The sequence below is a fragment of the Cavia porcellus genome, unplaced genomic scaffold (genome assembly GCF_034190915.1).
Source record: "Cavia porcellus strain 051 isolate PalLab524CR breed Dunkin Hartley unplaced genomic scaffold, mCavPor4.1 scaffold_3, whole genome shotgun sequence".
NCBI lineage: Eukaryota > Metazoa > Chordata > Mammalia > Rodentia > Caviidae > Cavia > Cavia porcellus.
In genome coordinates this window covers 12,174,667-12,195,803 of record NW_026947486.1, presented here as the reverse complement: position 1 = coordinate 12,195,803, position 21,137 = coordinate 12,174,667, and the positions used below count along the sequence as shown (strand labels likewise).

At 35.4% G+C, this 21,137-nt stretch overlaps 1 protein-coding gene across 14 annotated transcripts in view; it reads left to right on the top strand.

Moving 5' to 3' along the window:
• The window catches only part of Cask (calcium/calmodulin dependent serine protein kinase), a 379,314-nt gene that overhangs the window by 301,389 nt on the left and 56,788 nt on the right, over positions 1-21,137 (top strand). For all 14 annotated transcript variants that reach the window (XM_013151957.3, XM_003469430.5, XM_013151955.3 and 11 more), the window contains 2 exons: positions 13,779-13,856; positions 16,258-16,338. In XM_013151957.3, the coding sequence (XP_013007411.1) occupies positions 13,779-13,856; positions 16,258-16,338 (159 nt within the window). The remainder of the gene's footprint in view (positions 1-13,778; positions 13,857-16,257; positions 16,339-21,137) is intronic.

Sequence of the window (21,137 nt, the reverse complement as noted above, 5' to 3'; positions counted from 1 at the left end):
ATTTCTAGCTAGTCAGGCAAAAACTTCTGTGTCAGCATATATTAAAGTATTATTATCAGTGGAAAATGCTACATGAAACAAGATACCTGAGAGCTAGAAATAGCATGTATTTTGAATATTTCTTATAGCCTTTCTTATTTCTTAATGTAGATATTTTTTTAAAAACACTAAGCATGCTATATGGCAGAAAACTAATATGATCATGAATAAAGCAAGGATTGTGCACTCTTACTATTTACTGTTTAATGTTGTAGTAGAGGTTCTGGCCAATACAACAAGAAAAACAAGTGCAAGACATGAATATTGGAAAGGAAGATAAAATTATCCTCTTGTGAAGAGATGTGATCTTGCATGGAAAAAAAATCTTAAGGAGTCTACAAAAAAATACTAGACCTAATAGCAAGTTCGACAAGGTCACAAGATATAAGACCAGTGTATAGATAGAGAGACAAGAAGATGGTGGCTTGATAGGTAGCTGAATAGAGAGCCTCTCTGGGAAAAACAGCTCAGACGCTGGAATTTGACAACATGTACAGGGCCAGATGAGGGGAGAGGGATTTTCCCCACCCAGGAGGAAACTGAAGGAAAAATGAATATAGGAAGAGGAAGGAAAAACGCAGGTGAAGGGCTGGAGCCAGACTCGCTCACTGGGACCTGTCCCACGCTGTGCTGGGTGTGCTGTGGAGTCCCATGATTCAAGGTCGCACTGAAGCCTTGGCCCATGATAACGGGAGTTTGTGAGTCCTGGGCCCTTGGCGGGAGGACGCAGCACAGTGTGGACTGCAGCCAAGGTGGAGAGCTGCATTAATTCTCGGTGAGGACTGGAAATTGGGTCCTGTGGCAGGTGTGGCCGGCTGGAAGACATATTGGAGTTGGGCAGGACAGGCCTGAGACAGGCGCCATGATGGCATCATTCAGCCGCCCCTGGCCCAAAGTGGACTGGTGGGACCTGCTTGGGCTGAATAACAAGGAACCAGGAAGTAACAGTTCACAGGCTAGAAGATGACAAGAGGATCTATAACTTAAGAATAAAAAATGTGAGTAAAGAAGCAGGAGTAACCACAAATTAATTACAAAGTCTATTCACAGAAATAATTAAGGAAAACTTCCCAAGCATAGGAAAAAGAAATGATATCCAGATAAATGAGGCATACAGAACTCCAACCAACTACAACCAAAACAGATCTACACCCAGTCATAATAGTCAAGATCCCAGAAATCCACCACAAGAACAGACTATTCAAAGTGGTCAGAGAAAATAAACAGATTACCAATAAAGGAAAATCCATCAAAATCATGACAAACTTCTCAACACAATCAAATTAAGAAGAGCCTGGGGGGCTCCAACCCAGATTGATGTACCCTGAAAAATTCTCTCTCAAAATTAATGGAGAAACAAGACAAGAAGGAACTGTGGGAGTTCATGGCCACCAACCCAACCCTACAAAAAATACTGAAGGACATTCTAGAGAGAGAAAAAAAAATACCAGGATTCCAGCAACAGTGGCAGAGAGGCCTCAATGAACGGGGCAAACACTAGAATGAAGGAGAAGAGTGGACAAATAATAGCAGAAAAATAGAATAGCAGAGATGAGGCAGAGAAGGTGGACTATAATCTCTAATATAGATAGCCTTGATACACTAACAAAAAGAAACACTGACAGAGTAGATTAGGAGGCAGGATCCATCAAGATGCTCTGAATAGGAAATATACTCAACCTGAAAGAGAGTTAATAAACTGTAAGTCAAAGATGAGAAAACTATGCTCTATGTGACAGAGAACCAGAGAGAAATAGGGACAACTCATCCAGCAGCTGCAGATAGGTTGGAAAGTCATGACACTTTTGTGCAGTGGAGAACTACTCAGCTAAAAGGAAGGAAAACCTTGTGGCTTTAGTTAGTAAAAGAATATAGTTCAAGATCAGGCTCAGGGGTAAAAAGGTTCAGCACCACTCAGATAGATAACAGGTTGCCCCCCTAATCTAAAAACTAAAAGAGGTAGTGGGACCCAAAATATACAAAGCACCCTGAGAAAGGGAAAGGTGAGGAATTGCCTAAAAAAGGAAGGCAGAGGACATTGTTAATAGTGTATTAGGAAAAAGCCACATTAGTCTTATTGCTCTGTTTAGTTTGATTCTATTTTATTCTATGAGTCTATCTACTCATACTAGATTTGAGGGCATAAACAGCTATCCCAAAGATAGCAGACTATACTATAGTATAGTGTGAATTTCCTATTAACTTAAACTGAAGCCCTGTATTACTTACATGGTCTTACTATGACTGATCTTATTTGAAGCTGGTTTGTTAGACTACTGTTTTGTCTTGACTGATTTTTTTTGAAACCTAGTGCTAATTCTGTAGCATTATAATATAAAATCTAGTAATACTGTTATTCACTGTTCAGAGTGATATCAGTCTACTCTCTTATGTTTAATTTCAGCATACGTAAATATATGGACAGCTACTTCAAAGAGAATGAGAGACATTATGGCAGTCATTGTTGACTTCCCCAGTGTCAGGTCTTGAAAACCTAAAAAGCCTTCATCATCCTGTAATGAAATGATTAGTTCTATAATGTTCAGTATATATTCAATGTGTGTGAAGATGGGGACAACTATTTGGAAGAAAACTAGAGACAATATGATAGACAGTGAAGATCTCCAGTGGACTTGCTTTGAAATACGTATTTTTTTAAATTGTTTCTTTATGATCTGTTTTGTTCCATTTTGTTATGTTTAATCTTACCCTCTTTAAAATAAAAAAAGACCAGTGTATACAGATTGTCTGTATATCTGCATGCAAGTAGCAAAAATATAAAAATAAAATTAAAGAAATATTAATAATATCACCAAAAATAAACTTAGAAGTTGAACAAAATTAGTGTAAGACTTGTACACTAAAAACTACAAAATATTCCTAAAAAATAAGATCTAAATAAATGAGGAGGTATTTGTAGATTGGTAGACTCAGTATTGTTAACATGGAAGTTTTTTCCCTTCTGATCTATAGACTCAAGTCAGTCCTTATGAATATTCCTTCAAGATTTCCTTGTAGAAATTGACAGGGCAAACCTAAAAATTTATGTAGAACTACCAAAACAGTTTAGAAAAAAGAATACAGTAAGAAGACTGATTTTAAAACTTCCTATAAAGCTCTACTAATCAAACTGGTATGATGCTGGTATAAAGATAGACGTATTAATGGAATAGAAGATAGTCCAGAAATAAACCCTCACAATTATAGTTATTCTCAACAAAGATACCAAGACAATTAAATGGGAAATAAATAGTCTTTTTTAAAAAAGAGATTCAGAGCTGGGTGTGGTGGCACATGCCTGTAATTCCAGCACTTGGGAGGCTGAGGCAGGAGGATTACTGCAAGTTCAACGCCAGTTTGGACTACAAATTGAGTTCTAGGCCAGCCTGCACTACATAGCAAAAACCTGTCTCCAAAACAAACAAAAAATAAAAATAAAAGAGAGTTCAAGCAATTGCAAAAAATGAACCCAGGCCCTTATCATATACCACACACAAAAACTGCCTCAAAATACTTCAGAGTTTAAAACTATGAAAAAAAATTTTAAGAAAATATTAAGAATAAGTCTTTATTACCTTGAGTTAGGTAAAGAGTTCTTAGATAGTACACAAAGAAATATAGGGGAATTTAAATGTTCTAAAACTAGATTGAAAAAAGGGCAAGTCATCAAACTGTACACTCACAATACTGCAAATTAGGTTGTTTTAAATCATACTTCAACAAAGCCTTTAAAAGCCTAATGGGGATTTTAAAAAACTTATTTCAACCTTTTTGCCTTATTTTAGAATTATGTCAGTTTTCTCATCACTGGGACAAAATACTTGATACCCACAACTTACATAGGAGAGATTTATTTTGGCTCACAGTTTTCAAAGGATTCAGTCTAGCTCTAAGCAGAATGACCTGGTGGAAGGGCATGGTACAGCAATGCTGCTTACCCTAAGGCATCCAGAAAGCAGAGAGAGAAGAGAGGAGCTGGAGACAAGAATACATCCTCCCAGGCCACATCACCTAAGAGCAAATTTAGCTACTGAACTCATCAATGGCTGAATCCATTGATGAGTATAGCTCCCCCATAATCCAGTCACCTTCCACACACATGGGAATTTAGAGGGACATTTTAGATCTAAACCATAATAAATATAAAGCACTTTTGGAAGATTCCTTGGTTTGCTATGAATTCTAGTGTACTGTGGATCACATAACACTTAACATCTTTTATAATTCATTCCTCACAGGCAATAGTAGTTGAAGTGTCTCTTGGCACTGCACTCTGTTCCTGGCATTTCTGTTGTTCTAAGGCTGATAGAGGAAAGCCACACTGCCTGCTGTCTGCAGAGCCAGGAGCCCATTGAGGGGATCAGTGTGATAGATTTCACAGGGGCATTATACCAAATTAAAGTTGAGTTTTATGACTAAGACTATTATCAACTCTACTAACTTTAAAATAACAAATTTCTAGGTATGGTGGCAGATATCTGTAATCTCAGCTTTTGGGGAGGCTAAGGAAGGGTTGCAGGTTTGAGGCCACTCTAGGCAATTTAGCAAGAGCAAGGCTCAAGATGAAATTTAAAAATGCCTAAGGACTGAAAAAAATACTAAATGGGATTTTTTTCTTTCAAAACTGTTTTATTAATCCATGTAGTAGTTGTACCTCATGGGAGAAACTCAGATTGTCTTTTTTAGCATGATAAATTACCTAATTTTATGTATTTTTTTCAATAAGGAAAACTTTGCAGAGCATTATGTTTTAGTTCATTCCCTCTACATTCAAGTACATGTTTACCATTTCCCAAAGTTCACAGTTTTTTGGCAAATTTTATTTGACATAATATCAATGTTTTTGATCTTTCTGTGGTGATAATATATACCCAACATAAAATTTACCATTTCAACAAAAGTTTTTGGGGGGTTTTTTGTGAGACGTTTTTTGTGTTGTGTGTGTGTTGTGGTATTTTGTGTGTTTGTGTGTGTGTTGGTTTTTTTGTTTGTGTTTTGTTTTGTCTTGTTTTGTTTGGTACTAGCAATTGAATCTATGACCTGGCACTTGCAAGGCAGATACTTAATACCACTGAGCTAAATCCCTGGCCCAATTTCAGCAGTTTCTAAATGTGCACTTGAATGGTATTAAATGCATTCATATTACTGCCAAAGCATCATCACCCTCTATCTTCAAAATTCCATCATCTTCCCCCACTGAATCTTCCTTAATAATAATTCTCCATGCCCCACCCTTTCTTTAGCCCCTGGCAACCACCATTGTACTTGCTGTTTCTGTCAGTGGTGCTGTTCTACGCACTTCATATAAGTGGAATCACACAATATATGTCTTTCCATGATTAGTTTATTTCACGTAGCATAATGCCCATACGATTCATCCATACTGCAACATGTCACAGTTCCTTCCTTTTTAAGACTAAGTAATATTCCATTGTGTAGATATCACATTTTGTTGTCTATTCACTCACTATCCATGTTTATTTGTGATTAATAATTAACTATACAATAAGAAAAGCAAAATTCCTAGTATAACGCTTTCCCATAGTAGGAAATGAGAACTCTGCATTGATTCCCTTTTCACACGATTGCTCTTTCTAGGTCCCAAGTTACTTCCTATGTCCTACTCTGTGCGAAAAGAATGTGATTTCTCTATGAATGTATTACTGACTATGGAGTCTCTCCAGTTCCTATATTTATTCAGATGAATTATTTCTTAAACCAAGGTTTGGAATTTATTCTAGACTACTAAGAGTCATGAATCAATTTGTGCCTAGTACCAGTGTTACCCAGAGTGCCATTCTCTTTTTATGACACCATAATCACTGTCACCAGAAGGCAAGGGAATTTTCAAAAAATGTACTACAAGTGTGGTGGCACACATTTGTAGTCCCAGCACTTGTGAGGCTGAGACAGGAGAATCACTGTGAGTTTAAGGCCAGCCTGGACTACATTGTGAGTTCAAGGCCAACCTAAACTATACATATCAAGATCCTGTTCCCCCAAAAAAGCAAAAACAAAAGCCTTCAAAATACAACAAAAACTGATTTTTTTTTCTTATGCCATTCTCAAGGAAAGGAGGGTCCTCCCCTAGAAAGGAAGGTGGGATGCTCACAAGGCATTGGAGTGGCTTGCAGCTTTGGCAATCCAAGAACACGGCTGCTTTCTTCTCTTTGTGACCCTTTACACATTATCTCATAAAACCATTTCTGCCAGACTTTTTCTCTAACTCTATACAGAAATTCATGTTTGCTACAAATATTCACACAAGTACTTGGGGTTTACCTATGCAAAATGTCGTGTTAAAATCAAAAGTGATTGGAGAACCAGCAGTGTCTCCTGAGATCCACACCATGTTGGAACTTAGGACTCTGGAAAGCCAAGCAAGCACTTCCCCTCCCTGGTAAGTGGAGGCAGGGTGGCAGACTGCAGCCCTTCCAGGGGGAGAACCAGCAGTGTCTCCTGAGATCCACGCCATGTTGGAACTGAGGACGCTGTGAAAACAAATGACCATCCTGCCTCCCTGCTTAGCAATAGTGAACCTACTGCTACATAGCCTAGAGTCAAATATCCCACTTCCCCTATCCTCCTCCTTCTCCCCCTCCCCGCCCATTAGCAAATGGGAACCAGAAATCTGAGCATCTCCTGGGAGGTTGACCATAGCAAATAAGGGGGACTTCCTTCTACCATTTCTTTGAAGGCAAATATTTTTATTACTGTTTTGCTCTTTTCTAATTAATGGTACTGCTCTATTCAATATTCTGTTTTGTTAAGTTCTATAGTGTTCTATATTTCATCCCATTTTGATATACATGATTGAAAGAACAACTATTATAAAGATAACAAAATCTACTGTGATACCTATTACTGTTATCCCGGTAACCTGCTGTGAAGTTCTGTACCAATTTCACTGTACAATCTTAAGTTGGCTTTATTCTCACTTGTTCTGTTGTATACTTTCAAAATAAAAAAAAAACAAAAGTGATTACATAAAATATCATATAATACACCTCATATAACATAAATGCTGTCTTTCCTTTAAAACAGCAAATTAATATTGAGAAATTCATTTAGTTTATCATTTACCTATAATTATAGATACTTAAGTAAAACAGGGCTAGAAAATGAGTTTTTAAAACTTTTGGGAAATTTTTCGAGTGTTAGGCAAACTTTTTTATCTGGTATATTAGAAAGTGTCCTGTCTCAGGAGGAAGCAGTATCATATCTGTCTTTATCAGATCATCAAACTGGCTGTTTTCCTTCCTGCTTTCTTTTCTTCGCTCCAGAATAAGCAATGTGACTTGTCCTTTACAGAACTTAATTTTAGAGTTATTTGATAACTTAAAAATATGTAGAAAACAGTCAAGTTAGGTCATAGGAGGCCAGTTTTTTAGTTTCTCAGAAAGACTGCCAACTGACAAGAAATCCACCACACTGACCTATATTGTTAAGCCACCAGTGGGACAATATTTTAGATTTAACTAGGAAGTCAAACAAGTCTCAATTTATTGAATTCAAAAATAAATCTCTGTAAGCACAATGTTGTAATAAGATTAAAACAAAATCCTATGTAAAAACAAACAAAACTTCAACCAAACAAGTGCCTAACTACTTCTGCTGTCAAAATTCAAAGTGTTCTGCAACTCTTTCAGAAAATCTTGAACAGGCCAGATGTACTGAACTTTCATTTATCTTATCTGTGGTCAGAAAAAATTTCAGTAATGGAGTGAAAGTATTAGGCCAGCTGGGCCTCTTTTTACAACTTCAAGGAAGGATATACAGTATTTTCCATCATGATTTTATTAAAACATGACTTAAAGTAATGTTATACTGCTGTGCTATGTTATACTGAAGTTTTCCTAGGACAGCTGAGTCATGAGTTTCCCACCACTGAGGACAGCGTGCAGTCAATTGTGTGTCTGTTTCCTATAGGAGTTATCCAGCATAAGCTGGAGGGCCTGTTGCTTTATGTCATTAGATTTGTGGATTTGACACTCTTCTTTAGATGAAAATCAAGCTTAATTTAAAATTTATAAAATTTGGATGTTTACATGTTTTTTTGAACATTTGAAGGGTGTTTTAGTACATAGTATACAACTTGTTTTGAAGAAGATAAAAGTTCATCCTTCAAGTGGATAGAATGCACTATCGTCATGGTTTAGTAATTTGCACAACTACTATTTGAGTGCTTTCTTCAACTATTTAAAAAATTGATTTAGAAGTTTCATTAACTGTAAATTTTTAGCAAAAATAATTTTTGGTGCTGATGGACATTTATTCCTCAAAAGAAAAATGCCCTGGGTGAGTTTGGTTTCTTTGTGTAACTCATAATATCATGATGATGTACATTCGTTCCTAGACTTACAAGATGTATAGGTTATATAAGTTCTTCCCAGAATTTAGTTGAAATTACAATTTTTTAAAATTCTACTGTACATTTTTTAGTGTGTTGTCATCTTTGGACTCTGTCATGTTGAGTGATGCCAGAGATCTTTGAAAGAGCATTTTCTTGTTTGTTTGTTTGTTTGTTTGTTTGCATTTTTTAAAGTCCATTTTTTCCAAACACTTGCCTCACAGATTTTTTTTGCACCAGGTATGGCAGGCAGGTGCTTATGCTACTAAGCTAAATCCCTGGCCCTCATTTTCATTTTTAAAAGATGCAGTGTCACTATGTTGCCCAGGCTGGTCCCAAACGCCTGAGTGATCCCCTTGTGTCAGCCTCCCACGGAGTTGAGACTACAGGCATGTGTCACCATTTCTGGATTCTCGTACTCATATTCCAAAATTGAAAGATAATTTTATATGTAAGCTTGAATAGGGAAAATAAATTTTCAGATCTCAGAAGGTTTTCTCTGATCTCCAGCTACTAAAGCAGTAGTTAACAGTTTCCTGTGTCTTACTATTAAATCACTTTCCCCTAACATTTTGCTGGATTTCACGTGTATATGAAAAAACACTGCTGCATATTCATGACTGATCTAGTAGTTCACTGAAAAGATGTGACCTTGCAACTTTGTTCCTGTTTGCCCAGCTTCTTTTTTAGAGACTAGATGAAAGTTCCTAATAAGACAGTCTGTTTCCAGGGGAAGTCATGTCAAGTTTCATCATGTTGTGCAATGTAGTCCTGTGTGTACCTTATCTGTTTTATTAGAATCATGGCACATTCCATTACATATTTTGCAGCCAAATACTTAACTCTTGTAAACTTTAATTCTTTTCCAACAGGAAGCTACTTATCTGTAAAGTCTCAGTAATGGGCTTTAATGTTTTCTGCAGCTCTCCAAGCCAGTTGAGTTGGAATCTGGTTGCAAAAGTTACACTCTTGTCTCAACTGAAACATATGCCAATTCTAAGAGCTTCCTTTTCTCTGTGCAAAAACATTAATGTGATGCACACCCCAGAGACAGATAGTTATTTTATAGCTCCTTATCATTCTTCTTCATCCTTTTTCTCTCTCCCTCTCTCTTTCCCCCTCCCTTCCTCTTCCTCCCTCTCTCCCTTTCCCTCTCACACTGGGGGTTGAACCCAGAGCATTTATACTAAGTAATATATCAGGCCTTTTTTATTTTTTACCATGAGACAAGATATAATTAAGTCACTGACTTTCCCACATTGGGCTTAAACTAGTGATCCTCCTGCCTTAGTCTTCCAGAGTGCTAGTATTATAGGCAGTCACCACCATGTGTAGCCATCCATTCTATTTTAAATATTGATTTTGTCAAGTACTGCACATAAACTACAAAAAAAAAGCTCATATTTGAGGACTAAGAAATCATAAGAGTCAGACATCATGGAGTATGATTAAAAATGAAATTTGAAGCCAGGCGTGGTGGTACATGTCTGTAATCCTAGCACTCAGGAGATTGAGGCAGGAGAATTGCCATGAGTCCAAAGCCAGCTTGGGCCACATAGTGAGTTCAAGCACAACCTGAACTACATAGTGAGACCCTGTCTCAAAAAAAAAAAACATGTAACTTGACTTAGTGCATTGAATGTAATAGGGATATATTTCCAATTTCATCTTTACATTTAAAACTATAATCCCAAATTTGAATTTAATATTGCCACTAGTTTTATGCTACTCTGTTGAAGCAACCCATCTGGAATGTTCTATGTACTCTCCTAAGGGCACTGTGCCACCACTCATTGAGGCAGAAAGATGCAGCATGTCTGGAGCTGTGTATAGTCATCTGACCCAGTGCCAAAGACTGGCAGGGAATGGGTCTGTCTGCAAGTGAGGCAGTGTGAGACAGTCTGTTCCCCCACACAGCTGGTTACATTTCCTTCTTTTCGTCTTGGTGCTGTGTGTGGGATTTTTTTTTAATAAAAAGTGCTGAACTTGGGTAAATAATTTTTTAGACCAAAAAAGCAAACAGCAATGGATTTCCACATCCTTTGCTTTCCCTTGAGATAATTTATTAATGTTCTTTTCTCCTTCCTCCCCTCCTACACCACAGCTTTACAAATATGCTTGATTACCCTCAGATTTAAGGAAAGTAAATAGCAAATAGGAATATATTTTGACATTCTAATTCACTTTGAATTTAAGCTTCTAGAACAGAGGTTGCAAACTACCACCCTCAGGCCAAATCTAGCCAACCACATGTTTCTGTAAATAAAATTTATTGAAACACAGCCATGTCCATTCACTTACAGATTGTTGATGCATACTTTTATGCAGCTCAGCAGGATTGAGTGGTTGTGACAGATCATATGAACTGAAAGCCTAGAAAGGTTACTATCTGCCCAGGGTATGATTAAGATCATAATATTCCTTAACATGGCAAAGTTTGCAGTTGTTTGACCAATAGGTTTCAAATCATATTTTTCTGCAGCCTATAAATAATGTTTTCTATAGTTTTCCCCTAAAGTACTATTGGAAGTATCTCCCTAGCACAAACATTGTGTTTTATTGTATTCTAATACAAACCCAAGAGACCTGATGTGAGAGAAAAGATAGGATATCAGCAGGAGAGGAACTTGAACTTGCTGCGTTGTCTGTTTGGTCCTGATACTTTAGCTCACTAGACATCAACTTAATCTTCTATTATGAGATTTCTGTCACTGTGACAAAACACCTGAGATAATGAACTTATTAGGAGGAAAGATTTATTTTGGCTTATATCTTTGGATGTTTCAGTCCGTAGTCCAATAACCCACCCATCCACCCCCGCCCACCATTGCTTTGGGGCCTTTGGCAAGATAGTACACCATGACAGAAACACTTGGAAGAAAAATTTACCTACATCATGGCAAGTAGGAATCAAAGAAAGAGAGGAAAAGCCTGAGGTTCTAATATACCATCAAAGGCATTGACCATAGAGACCTGTCTTCCTTCTACTTGGCCTTACCTCCTAAAGGTTCCATTTCCCAATAGCACCATACCTAGAGACCAAGCCTTTAACACATGGGCTCTTGGAGGACTTACACAAACCACAGCATCCTCTTTAAGACGAAGGAGTTGGCTGGGCATGGTGGCACATGCTTCTAATCTTAGCACTAAGGAGGCTGAGGCCAGAGGGCCACAAGTTGGAGGCCAGCCTGGGCTATATTGCAAGACTGTGTCTCAAGAACATAACAATAAAAAAATAAAGGAATTGAATTGTGTTGATAGCTAAGGTCTCTTCTACCTTAAAAAAACATCATGAAATAAGTCAGACTTTAAACATACAGAAAAGTAGTAAATATTGTCAAAATATATTTCTTAACTTGGTAAAGTTTTTTACTGCAGGACCAAAGAAAGTAATATCTGGTTCCTAAAGAAATAAGTATTCCCACTGTATTTTTACATTACCCTGAATTTTTGAAAATATCTATATTTATATGTGCTAGTTCAAATATTTGTTTTGTAGGAAACATTTATGAAACATCTTTTGTGTCCTCAAGACCATGTGAGATGCAGTTATCTATGGCCCCAGTCCCTTTCTTACAAATTTTTCAGTGTATTTTAAATGTGTATATGTGTTGTTTTTTAAACTTTTGTTTCCTTAGGGTTTTTTTTTTTGTTTTGGTTTGGTTTGTTTTATTTTTTGAGACAGGATCCCACTATGTAGCTCTGGCTGGACTTGAATTCACTATACAGCTCAGGTAGGCCTCAAATTTACAGCAATCCTCCTGTCATAGTCTCCCAACTGTTGGAATTATAGGCGAGCATTACCACACCCAGCTCTTCTTTTTGTTGGTCTGATGAAGTTTGGTTTGGTTTGGTTTAGTTTTGATTTTCAGGGATATTTTGTTTGTCATTTGGGTTTGGGTTGGGTTTTTTTTGTTCTGTTTTGTTTTTTACTATTTTTTTATTATGTATAAATAGCATTTCATTACTTTTTTTTTTGAGACACAGTCTCACTATACAGCTCAGGCTGGCATTGAACTCACTTTATAGCCCAGGGTGGCCTCAAACTCATGAGTTCCCCAAGTGCTTGTAAGATAGGCATAAACCACCATACCCGGTTTCATTTACTTTTATAGGCTTACTGACCTAGTTTCCAGATGGAAAACTAATAACTACTTAAAACATTTTTTCTATGAGAAAATACATCCCCTACTTCTCAATTTCAAAATTGATACCCATTAGAGATAGAGACCAATGAGAAGATGGAAACTGCCTAGATCTGCAAGGATTTAGGCAAAAATTTGTAAACCAGCTACATATTAATTGTTAATATAAAGGTGTAAGTAGACCCTCATTTTACTAGTCTGCTTATACTGTTGATTTAAACTCACTTATTAATGCTTTCATAGTTAATGGCATCATTTAAAAATTATCCCTGCTCTGTCTTCACATTGCTCTTAATTAGACATTTTATATATGAAGTGGATCATATATTTACAAGTCATAAGGATTTATCTTACATCAGTATATGCAAATCTAACTATAATTTGAAAAATCTTTACAGTCAATATTTGACCTCTCAACTAGCATTGGTTGTACAGAGTGAGAAAAGAGAAAAACAAAATCAACAAAAATATCTCCACCTATTTTGGAGAAGTTAGGAAACAGAAGGTTTCAGACTAGCCAAGGTTAATTTTAACCTTTTTCTTTTCAATGCAAAGTGTTGACAGTGAGACATTTTATTTGAGGTACAAGCTAATCTTTTAATTATATTTCTAAACAGAGATTTGTCTCTAATGAATTAAGTTAAAGTTCTGAAAGAAACTTTGGATCATTTGGGTTTGTGGGATTTTTAAAATATATTTTTTCAGTATCTTCTCACACTCTGAAAGTTATAAAATCAAGAGGAAGAATTATTATGTACTTGACTTTCTACTGAAGGAGCACTGATTCTGTTAATGAACAGTCCTAGCAAAACAAGCATAAACCTTTTGTGAGAGCATTCCTTCCTAGAAGGAGTTGGGTTTGCCCTTTCCCAAGATTTAGGTTTCTGTGAAAATTCTTTTAGGCGTATCTTGGCCAGAAAGCATTCTTTCATTGTACTCTATTCATCTTATTGAATGTTGCTTCTGTCCAAAGGAGAAAACACTGAAATTGCTGAAATATTGACAAATTTAAAATGCCAAGGAAATTGCAACACTGATAGAATTTTAGTCCATCTGTTTAAAGATGTTCACATTGTGGCAAGTTTCATTGAATGATTAAGAGATTTTAACAAGAGGATCTCACCAAAATCATCAGCCTGCCTTTTAAAGAGGGAAAATACTGTTGACTGAAATAATATATATGAAACTGTGACCTGCAGCCAGGAATTATGAGAATTGATTGGATTTTCTTCTTTGCTTCTTAGCTGTATGACAAAATTAACACAAAGTCTTCACCACAAATCAGGAATCCTCCAAGTGATGCAGTTCAGAGAGCCAAAGAGGTAAGTGATACATTTTTATTAAAATATTTGGATAGTATTTAATATCTTTAATGAAAATATTTCTACTGCACATTAAGAGAGAGATTCCTTGAAGCCACAGTTTGACTCATTATACTCAGATTTAGTGTTTTGGAGTTTATCACTGAATATATATACAAGAAAAAATGTCAATGTAAGTATGCCTAGATTTCTGATTTGGGGCTCTGCTGTGTTAATTTCAGATGTTAACATATCAATTTTATTTCTTTTTGTTTTTAAATGTTATTTTGCTACATTTGGCAGAAGTAGACATGTTATAAAAATTTAAATTGTTTTTTAAGGTAGTATTATTTTAAAGTTAGTTGAATTTCTATAGCAAATATATGTACTGAGTTCAAAGAAGTCATTTTTATATATTGGCAGTACACATGGCTGTTATCTGTCACAAACTGTTTCTAAAAACATATAGGAACATGGTATCACATAATATTTAGAAAACGAAAATTTATCCATAATCCTATCACCCTAACACAGTAGTTTTCATGTTTGCGTATCTTTTGTGGTCACTATTTATTTGTATATAAATTTTACATAGTTGCAACCAAAGTCTATCTTTTTCTAGCATAACATTATATAAGTATTTTCCATGTTTCTACTTGGTTGCCATAAATATAATTTATAAAATCTGTATTTTTGTGTAATTATCACATTAGAATGCATTAGAAACTTTCTCATTAATAGACACCTACTTTTTGTCACTTTTTTGTCTTACAAATCTTTATACAGATAAGAATTTCCCTTTACAAATTAGCTCTTATGAAGTGAGGTTACTAAGTGAAAGAGTATGAAAGACATAATCTCTTCTCTAGTAGATTTTAAGCCTCAGATATGTACTAAAAAATATTATGTATTCACTGAAGAACTAGATTGATGCTATGGTGGCTACCAGGCAACCCACTTGATCAGGACTAGCTGAAGGAGAATGTGTTTTAACCCATCAACCAAGCACTCATCAAAAGGAATTAGGTGTCATGGGCAGAAATCATGAATCACTACCTGATCTACATGGTACACAAATAAGCAGAAGCAGATATACCATGGAAACAAATCTTTGACTTCACTGAACAGTGCTAAAGGTCTCCACCTAGGGGCACAGAGTCTGTGTTTTCATGCTTTGATTCCCCAGTACAGAAATAGGATGCCTGAAATACACCAGGGAGAGTCAGTTCATCATCATTAAACAGTATGAATTCACAGCATAACCAGAATTCATTAACCAGACATTTGGATAAGGAAAAAATCTTGGGTTGTGTGTGTGTGTGTGTGTGTGTGTGTGTGTGTGTGTGTGTGTGTGTTCTTACCTGAGCCCATGGTTGAGTAGAGCATTAGAAGTATGACGCTGAAATGTAAGGCTCAGGCTGGCTGACCCCATGACATGGCTTCCTAAGGTCCTTGCAGGCTGAAGTAAGAAGTTGCTGCTGGGCGGAGACCTGCATGCCCCTGACATGCAGTAGTGCAGAAGTCTTTAATTGGCACCATGGTTAGGCTTCACTGTGGTTAAGACCTCACTGTGGCTGCAACCATTTATGGTTAGAATTGTAGCAGGTAATTGCTTAGAAATGAAAAACAGAGGTTTTGCCATGGGTTCACGTCCCCAAATTCAGTTAAATAGGTAAACTCCATCCTGGGGGAAGGGAGAACCTCTGAAGAAAATTTTTCTTTAAAAACACCATCTTTTACCAGTGCAAAAAAAATGTTATCAATTAACTAGTGACTAAAATTTGGGTGGAAGAAGAAAAGAAAGCTTTTTAACAATGTTCTTGGGTTCATTGGCGTTTAATTCTAGGAAGCATTGATAGAAGCATGGTTTTCTTGAAGCGGGGAGATGAGCATGGAGAATAATATTAATCCTGCCATGCTGCAAGAAAAATTAAGTATATTGATTGACTGTTCTAATTAATTAGTATTCCTCTTTAATTTGTTTTTGTTCAAGCCCATGTCATCTTTCTAAAAGGAATTTGCAAAAAAAAACAAACAAAAAAAGAATTGGCAATGCTATTAATATAAAAGAAAGCTATTGTTGACTTTTAATGCCAACTGATTTTGGTGGGAATTTGAAAGCTATTCTCCCATTAAGTTAGTTAAACTTGTAATAAATGCATGTTCTAAGCTTGTCATTTTGTTTCATAATTTTTAGTTACCTATTGAGTTACAGCTGGGTAATGTGGGCAAACTAATACAATTTGTTTCATTTTTATTACCACCAATAATACTATTTTATGTATTAACCCTTGAAAAAATGAGGAATCTTTTCATTGTTTTGCTTGCCATACAAATTCACTCATAATTATAAATCTAAAAGAATTCCATACTTAGTGAGTTTTATATTATGTTTATATAAATATTTTGCTTATCTTTTTAGGTATTGGAAGAAATTTCTTGTTACCCTGATAATAATGATGCAAAGGAACTAAAACGTATTTTAACACAACCTCATTTCATGGTACGTAGTAATTAAATTTCCATAGAGCTAAAAATCTCACTTTCAAAAGAAGTTTTTAATAACCTTCGTATCATATCACCAGTTCATCAAATGCATTTTTGATCATATATAGCTATATGTCACTTCATGATAGAGATACATTCTGCAAAATATGTCCTTAGCCAATTTCATCATTGTAAGAACATCATAGAATATCCTTACCCAGTCGTAGGTGGTATAAACTACTATACACCTAGACACTCTGCATATGAAGTGTAGTGTGATGAATGCAACATACTGTAGTTATATATTATCAAGTGTTACAAACTCTGCATAACTGTATTGCTATGCTTTTATCTGACTGCCAGCATGGTAGGTTTGTTAAGCCCAGCATTGCCATAGACATGTGACCATGCATCGTGAAGTCATTAGGTCATAGGAATTTTCAGCTGCATTTTAACCTGATCGAATCACCACTGTGTACATGGTCCATTGTTGACCAAAATGTCACTGTGGAGTATCTGACTGTAATAGCCAACTGTTAATGCTACGATACCAGGTAACACCAAATAATTTAAGATTCTTCTTGTTCACTTCATGTCACAATAATAAGGATGCTGCTTATAAAATGACCGTTAAGGGACTGTGTAGTCTTCAGGCAAGAGATTTTCTTCTTTATTAGAGAGTCTTTACATCACTGACACTATGTTACCAGAAGCACAATGAGCTAAAATTGGAGATAATATTTGCTAATAAACACTTCTCTCAACGTACATGATATATTAAAGGAGATCTCTTTTTTAACAATGTAAAATTCTTTCACTTTCTTCATTCATTTCCACATATGGAAAATGGGAATCACACCTGTATTTATTCAGCTTTACTAAAGCTAAATAATTTAGCAAATCCCAAAATAGATAAGTTACTTTTCTGTGGAAAAGGGTCCATGGCTATGTACTTAATTAACTGCAATTCAAATGTACAATAACAGATGGAAATACATGTTGAATATAACATGTTTAAAACATTCGCCACGTCTATATATGTGGAGTATACACAGTGTTGAAAATTCAATTGATTGCTCTTTGGAAGAAAATCTGACTTAAAAGCCATCTTTTTATTACTATAAATGCAAGTGACATTTTAAAAATAATCATAACTATGTAGTACAGTGTGTATATCATTTTAGCTACCTCTGCATTTTGGCACGTGTGGAAAAGTGCTTTTAAAACTTTAACTTAGCCATTGAAATACTTTTTTTCCTCAATGATCTTGAAAGAAACAATTACAATATTCACCCTCCCTAACTTTCCTATCCAAGCCTAAAGTAGAATTTCGAGTATAATCCTTGAGAGTGTTTGACTTTATTCTATATGATGGCAGGACTACCCAGTGAATTAAAAATACAGTTCCATGGCCATAAAGGAGCACATTTTTACAACTTAGGTATATAAACAGAACTCAGTTCAAATCCCACTTCAGCTGTCAAAATCTCCCCTGACTCTAAAATCCTCTCTTCCCCTTGTTTTTATTCACCATCTAACATTCTAATACATGCTGGTCTGCTGAAATAGGTCCTTTTGCTAACGAATGACACCTGTGCAATGCTTCTGTGTCCATCTGTCTCTGCTTAGGCTTTGTTTTCATTGAATTTATGATTTCATTTAATCATTGTCAGTCTGTATTTCATAGATCAGGAAAATGAAGAAAGTATATGCCTTTTTATTATCTTCAAATCCAAGCAATCACAAACATTAAAGTTTAATTACCTTTAATGTTATCTTGGTCACTGATTATCTCTCATGTATGGGCATGTTTTCCCTTATAATTCATTCCTCTTATCTACTGTGCTTAGCAGTACTGAATATAAGCTTAATACCTAGTAAATGTTAACTAATAAGTATTATTAGTTATTCCATATTGACTGTTATTTATAGGATTATAGAACTTAGAATGTTTAAGTTCTCAGTAAAACACTCATTAGAGCAGGAGTTTTCTTAATTGCAGTAAGTTAGCCTCTCAAATGACATTGTATTTTCTGTAGAGAGAACCTTGGACACATTCTTGAACATATGTGTCTATAAAGTGCTAAGTGACCTCAACTCAACTCAGAGAACAATATAGTGCTATTTGAGTCCAATAGATCTTTCATACTTGAAGTAAGCTTAATAAAGACATTAACACTTGCCAAGTAAAAACCTTTTTGTAAGGTTAAGGGGCCTTTTTCCCCAAAATCATTTAAGCTCATATAGCTATATGTCTCAGCTTACCTACCTTCTAAGGCATGATTTATTTTGCATTTCTGAAGTCAGGAAGAAGTTAACATGTATATTGCTATTATAAAAATTTTCAGAAATGATCAGTATAATTCTTCTTTTTTGAATATCTAGGTGCTTAAAGGACATTTTCATTCATTTATGAAATATGTAAATGCCCTGCTGTGTGCCAAGCACTCTATACCAAGTACTTTCATTCTAGTAAAGGCAACTTGGGAGGCTAGGAGAGGTAAAGAAAGTGAACCACCAAGATAACTTCATATAGTAACAACTGTAAAGGAAAGATAATGAGGCAGAGATATTAATAAGGTGGGAGCTACTTTAAATCACCAGGGGACAGTCCCTTTGAAGAGTTAATAAATGAACTGAGACTTGTTACATGAAAGAACCAGCCTTCTTATTGTGCATACAAATATAAAGGCCCAGAGACAGAAAGGAGCTTTGGGGTTCAAGGAGCAGAAGTAAGGCCATTTTGTGGCTGGAATATTAGTAAACAAGAGATAGAATGGTAAAAAAAGAATTAAAGGAGATTGCCAGAGGCCAGACCAAAGAAGGCCTTTGGGCCATGATAGAGTCTGGACTTCTCTCTTGATTGCAGTAGGATGATAATCAATAATGGCAAACCTTTTAGAGCTTTCAGTGATAATGAACAACCAACTGTAGCACCTGTGCCCTAGGTTCACTACCACTTACTAGGTGATTGCAAGGAAAATATCTGATCTGTGCTCTCATGATTGCTAAGGCTGACTTGGAGAGAATGGACTATAGGGAGTTAAGACATAAAGGAGGGAGACCAATTAGAAGACTGTTATGAGAGGTGATAGAGGCTTGGAGTCAGATGGATATCATAGGTAACCGGTAGACTCGGGCTCTGTGTCAAAGATGGTTTGGCTGTAACAGGACCTTTCGGGACTGGGATGTGAGGTAATGTGATTAACGTTCATAAAAGGACACTGCCTTATCAAAGCAAAGAAAGTTGCTTATGGTCACCTAACTGATGAGTGGCCTCACTGAGGTTCAAACTAGATCTTGCTTATCCAAAGCCCATGCCCTTAAAAGTGGGTTTTTGTAATGCTGATGCATTTTCCTATAAAACTGACCTCATTGGCAATTCCCAAGTAACCATATAGATGGATAATGTCCCACATGATAACCATAATTCTGAGATAGATAGACAGATAAAGGCAGAGTAGATAAATTTTAGATAGATAAAATTTTTTTCTATCTTTAGTAGATAGATAAACTTCTAAATGCTGGAGTTGTCTTAGACATTTTTTAACCGAAGTTTTAAAATCTTGTTTTTTTAAAAAGAAATATAGTAGATAAAGGGAAATATTAGAATGCTTATGATATTTATTACATGAAATTTGGGGAGTTATTCTTAGTATTTTTGTAACTGCACACTTGGTTGCTTGATTTCCTAGATTTCTCTTTGCTTTCTGATCATTGTAACATGAAGATTTACCATTGAATTACTTGACACTATATATATGTAAATGTTTACAGAAACTTAAGAATAAATAAGGGCAGATTGAAAAACTATTTTTAATCTGTATTCTACTTTGAGATCATGATAAAAAAATTAACTCAAATTTCTTTTTCAGGTATTCCATTTGAAAGGCTGATTTTTAAAAAGCACAATTCTTTATTTATTGAAGTTGTAAAATAGGAAACATTTAAAGATGAACAAACCCCTTATGTATTACCTTGACAGAAAGTCAGTACCTTAATTTTTTTAAGAAATAAGCTTTATTTTGAAGTCCTATAAGGTCTCCAGTGTAGGTTTTATTGGTCTTGTTTTGGTCAATTCTATTATACCTGATGATATGGGCAACTCTTTTCAAGATAGCAAGAGGCATAATGGTAATCATTTTTTGATCACCTGGTATTCTATTTTTGCATCATATACTATGTCCATCCTTCTGTTCTACCTGACTCTGTTTTGTTTTGTTTTGTCACATTTGGTTTTATTCTCTTCAAAAAAAAGTAATAAGAACTATGGGAGTAATAAAACCCAAAAAGTGTAATTGTTACTGTAAAAAAGAGAGGAAAAGAAAGTGGCCTAAAGGATATAACTGCATGTATATTTAAGTGTATAGGATAGAAAACCATATTACTGAGTTTTTGTTGGATCATTGAACAGAACTGTCTGCAATCTCACTGTATGAATGTCCACTTTATATGCTTTAATTTTGTAATTTGGACCACTGTTTCTAAGATGACAACATGTAATCTATTAACTAGTGATTTCTTACTGTATTTTTTTCTTGAAATTCTGTACTACTTGTACCCTTTTACTGCTTTGTTTTTTTCTCTCTCTTTAAATAAAAAAAGAAAAAGAAATAAGCTTTAGAATGAAAGATACTTTACAACAAAGCATGCATGCTGAATTTCTAGAAATAAGATAGTTAAAACACTTTGGGTTGTCATAAACGTTTCATTAAGAAATATTACATGTTATAATTTGTAATTAAAACATCAGAGGAACCACTTCCCAAACCTAAAATTCGTCTTCTAACAGCTTTTTAAGCTTTTTTCTAAAAT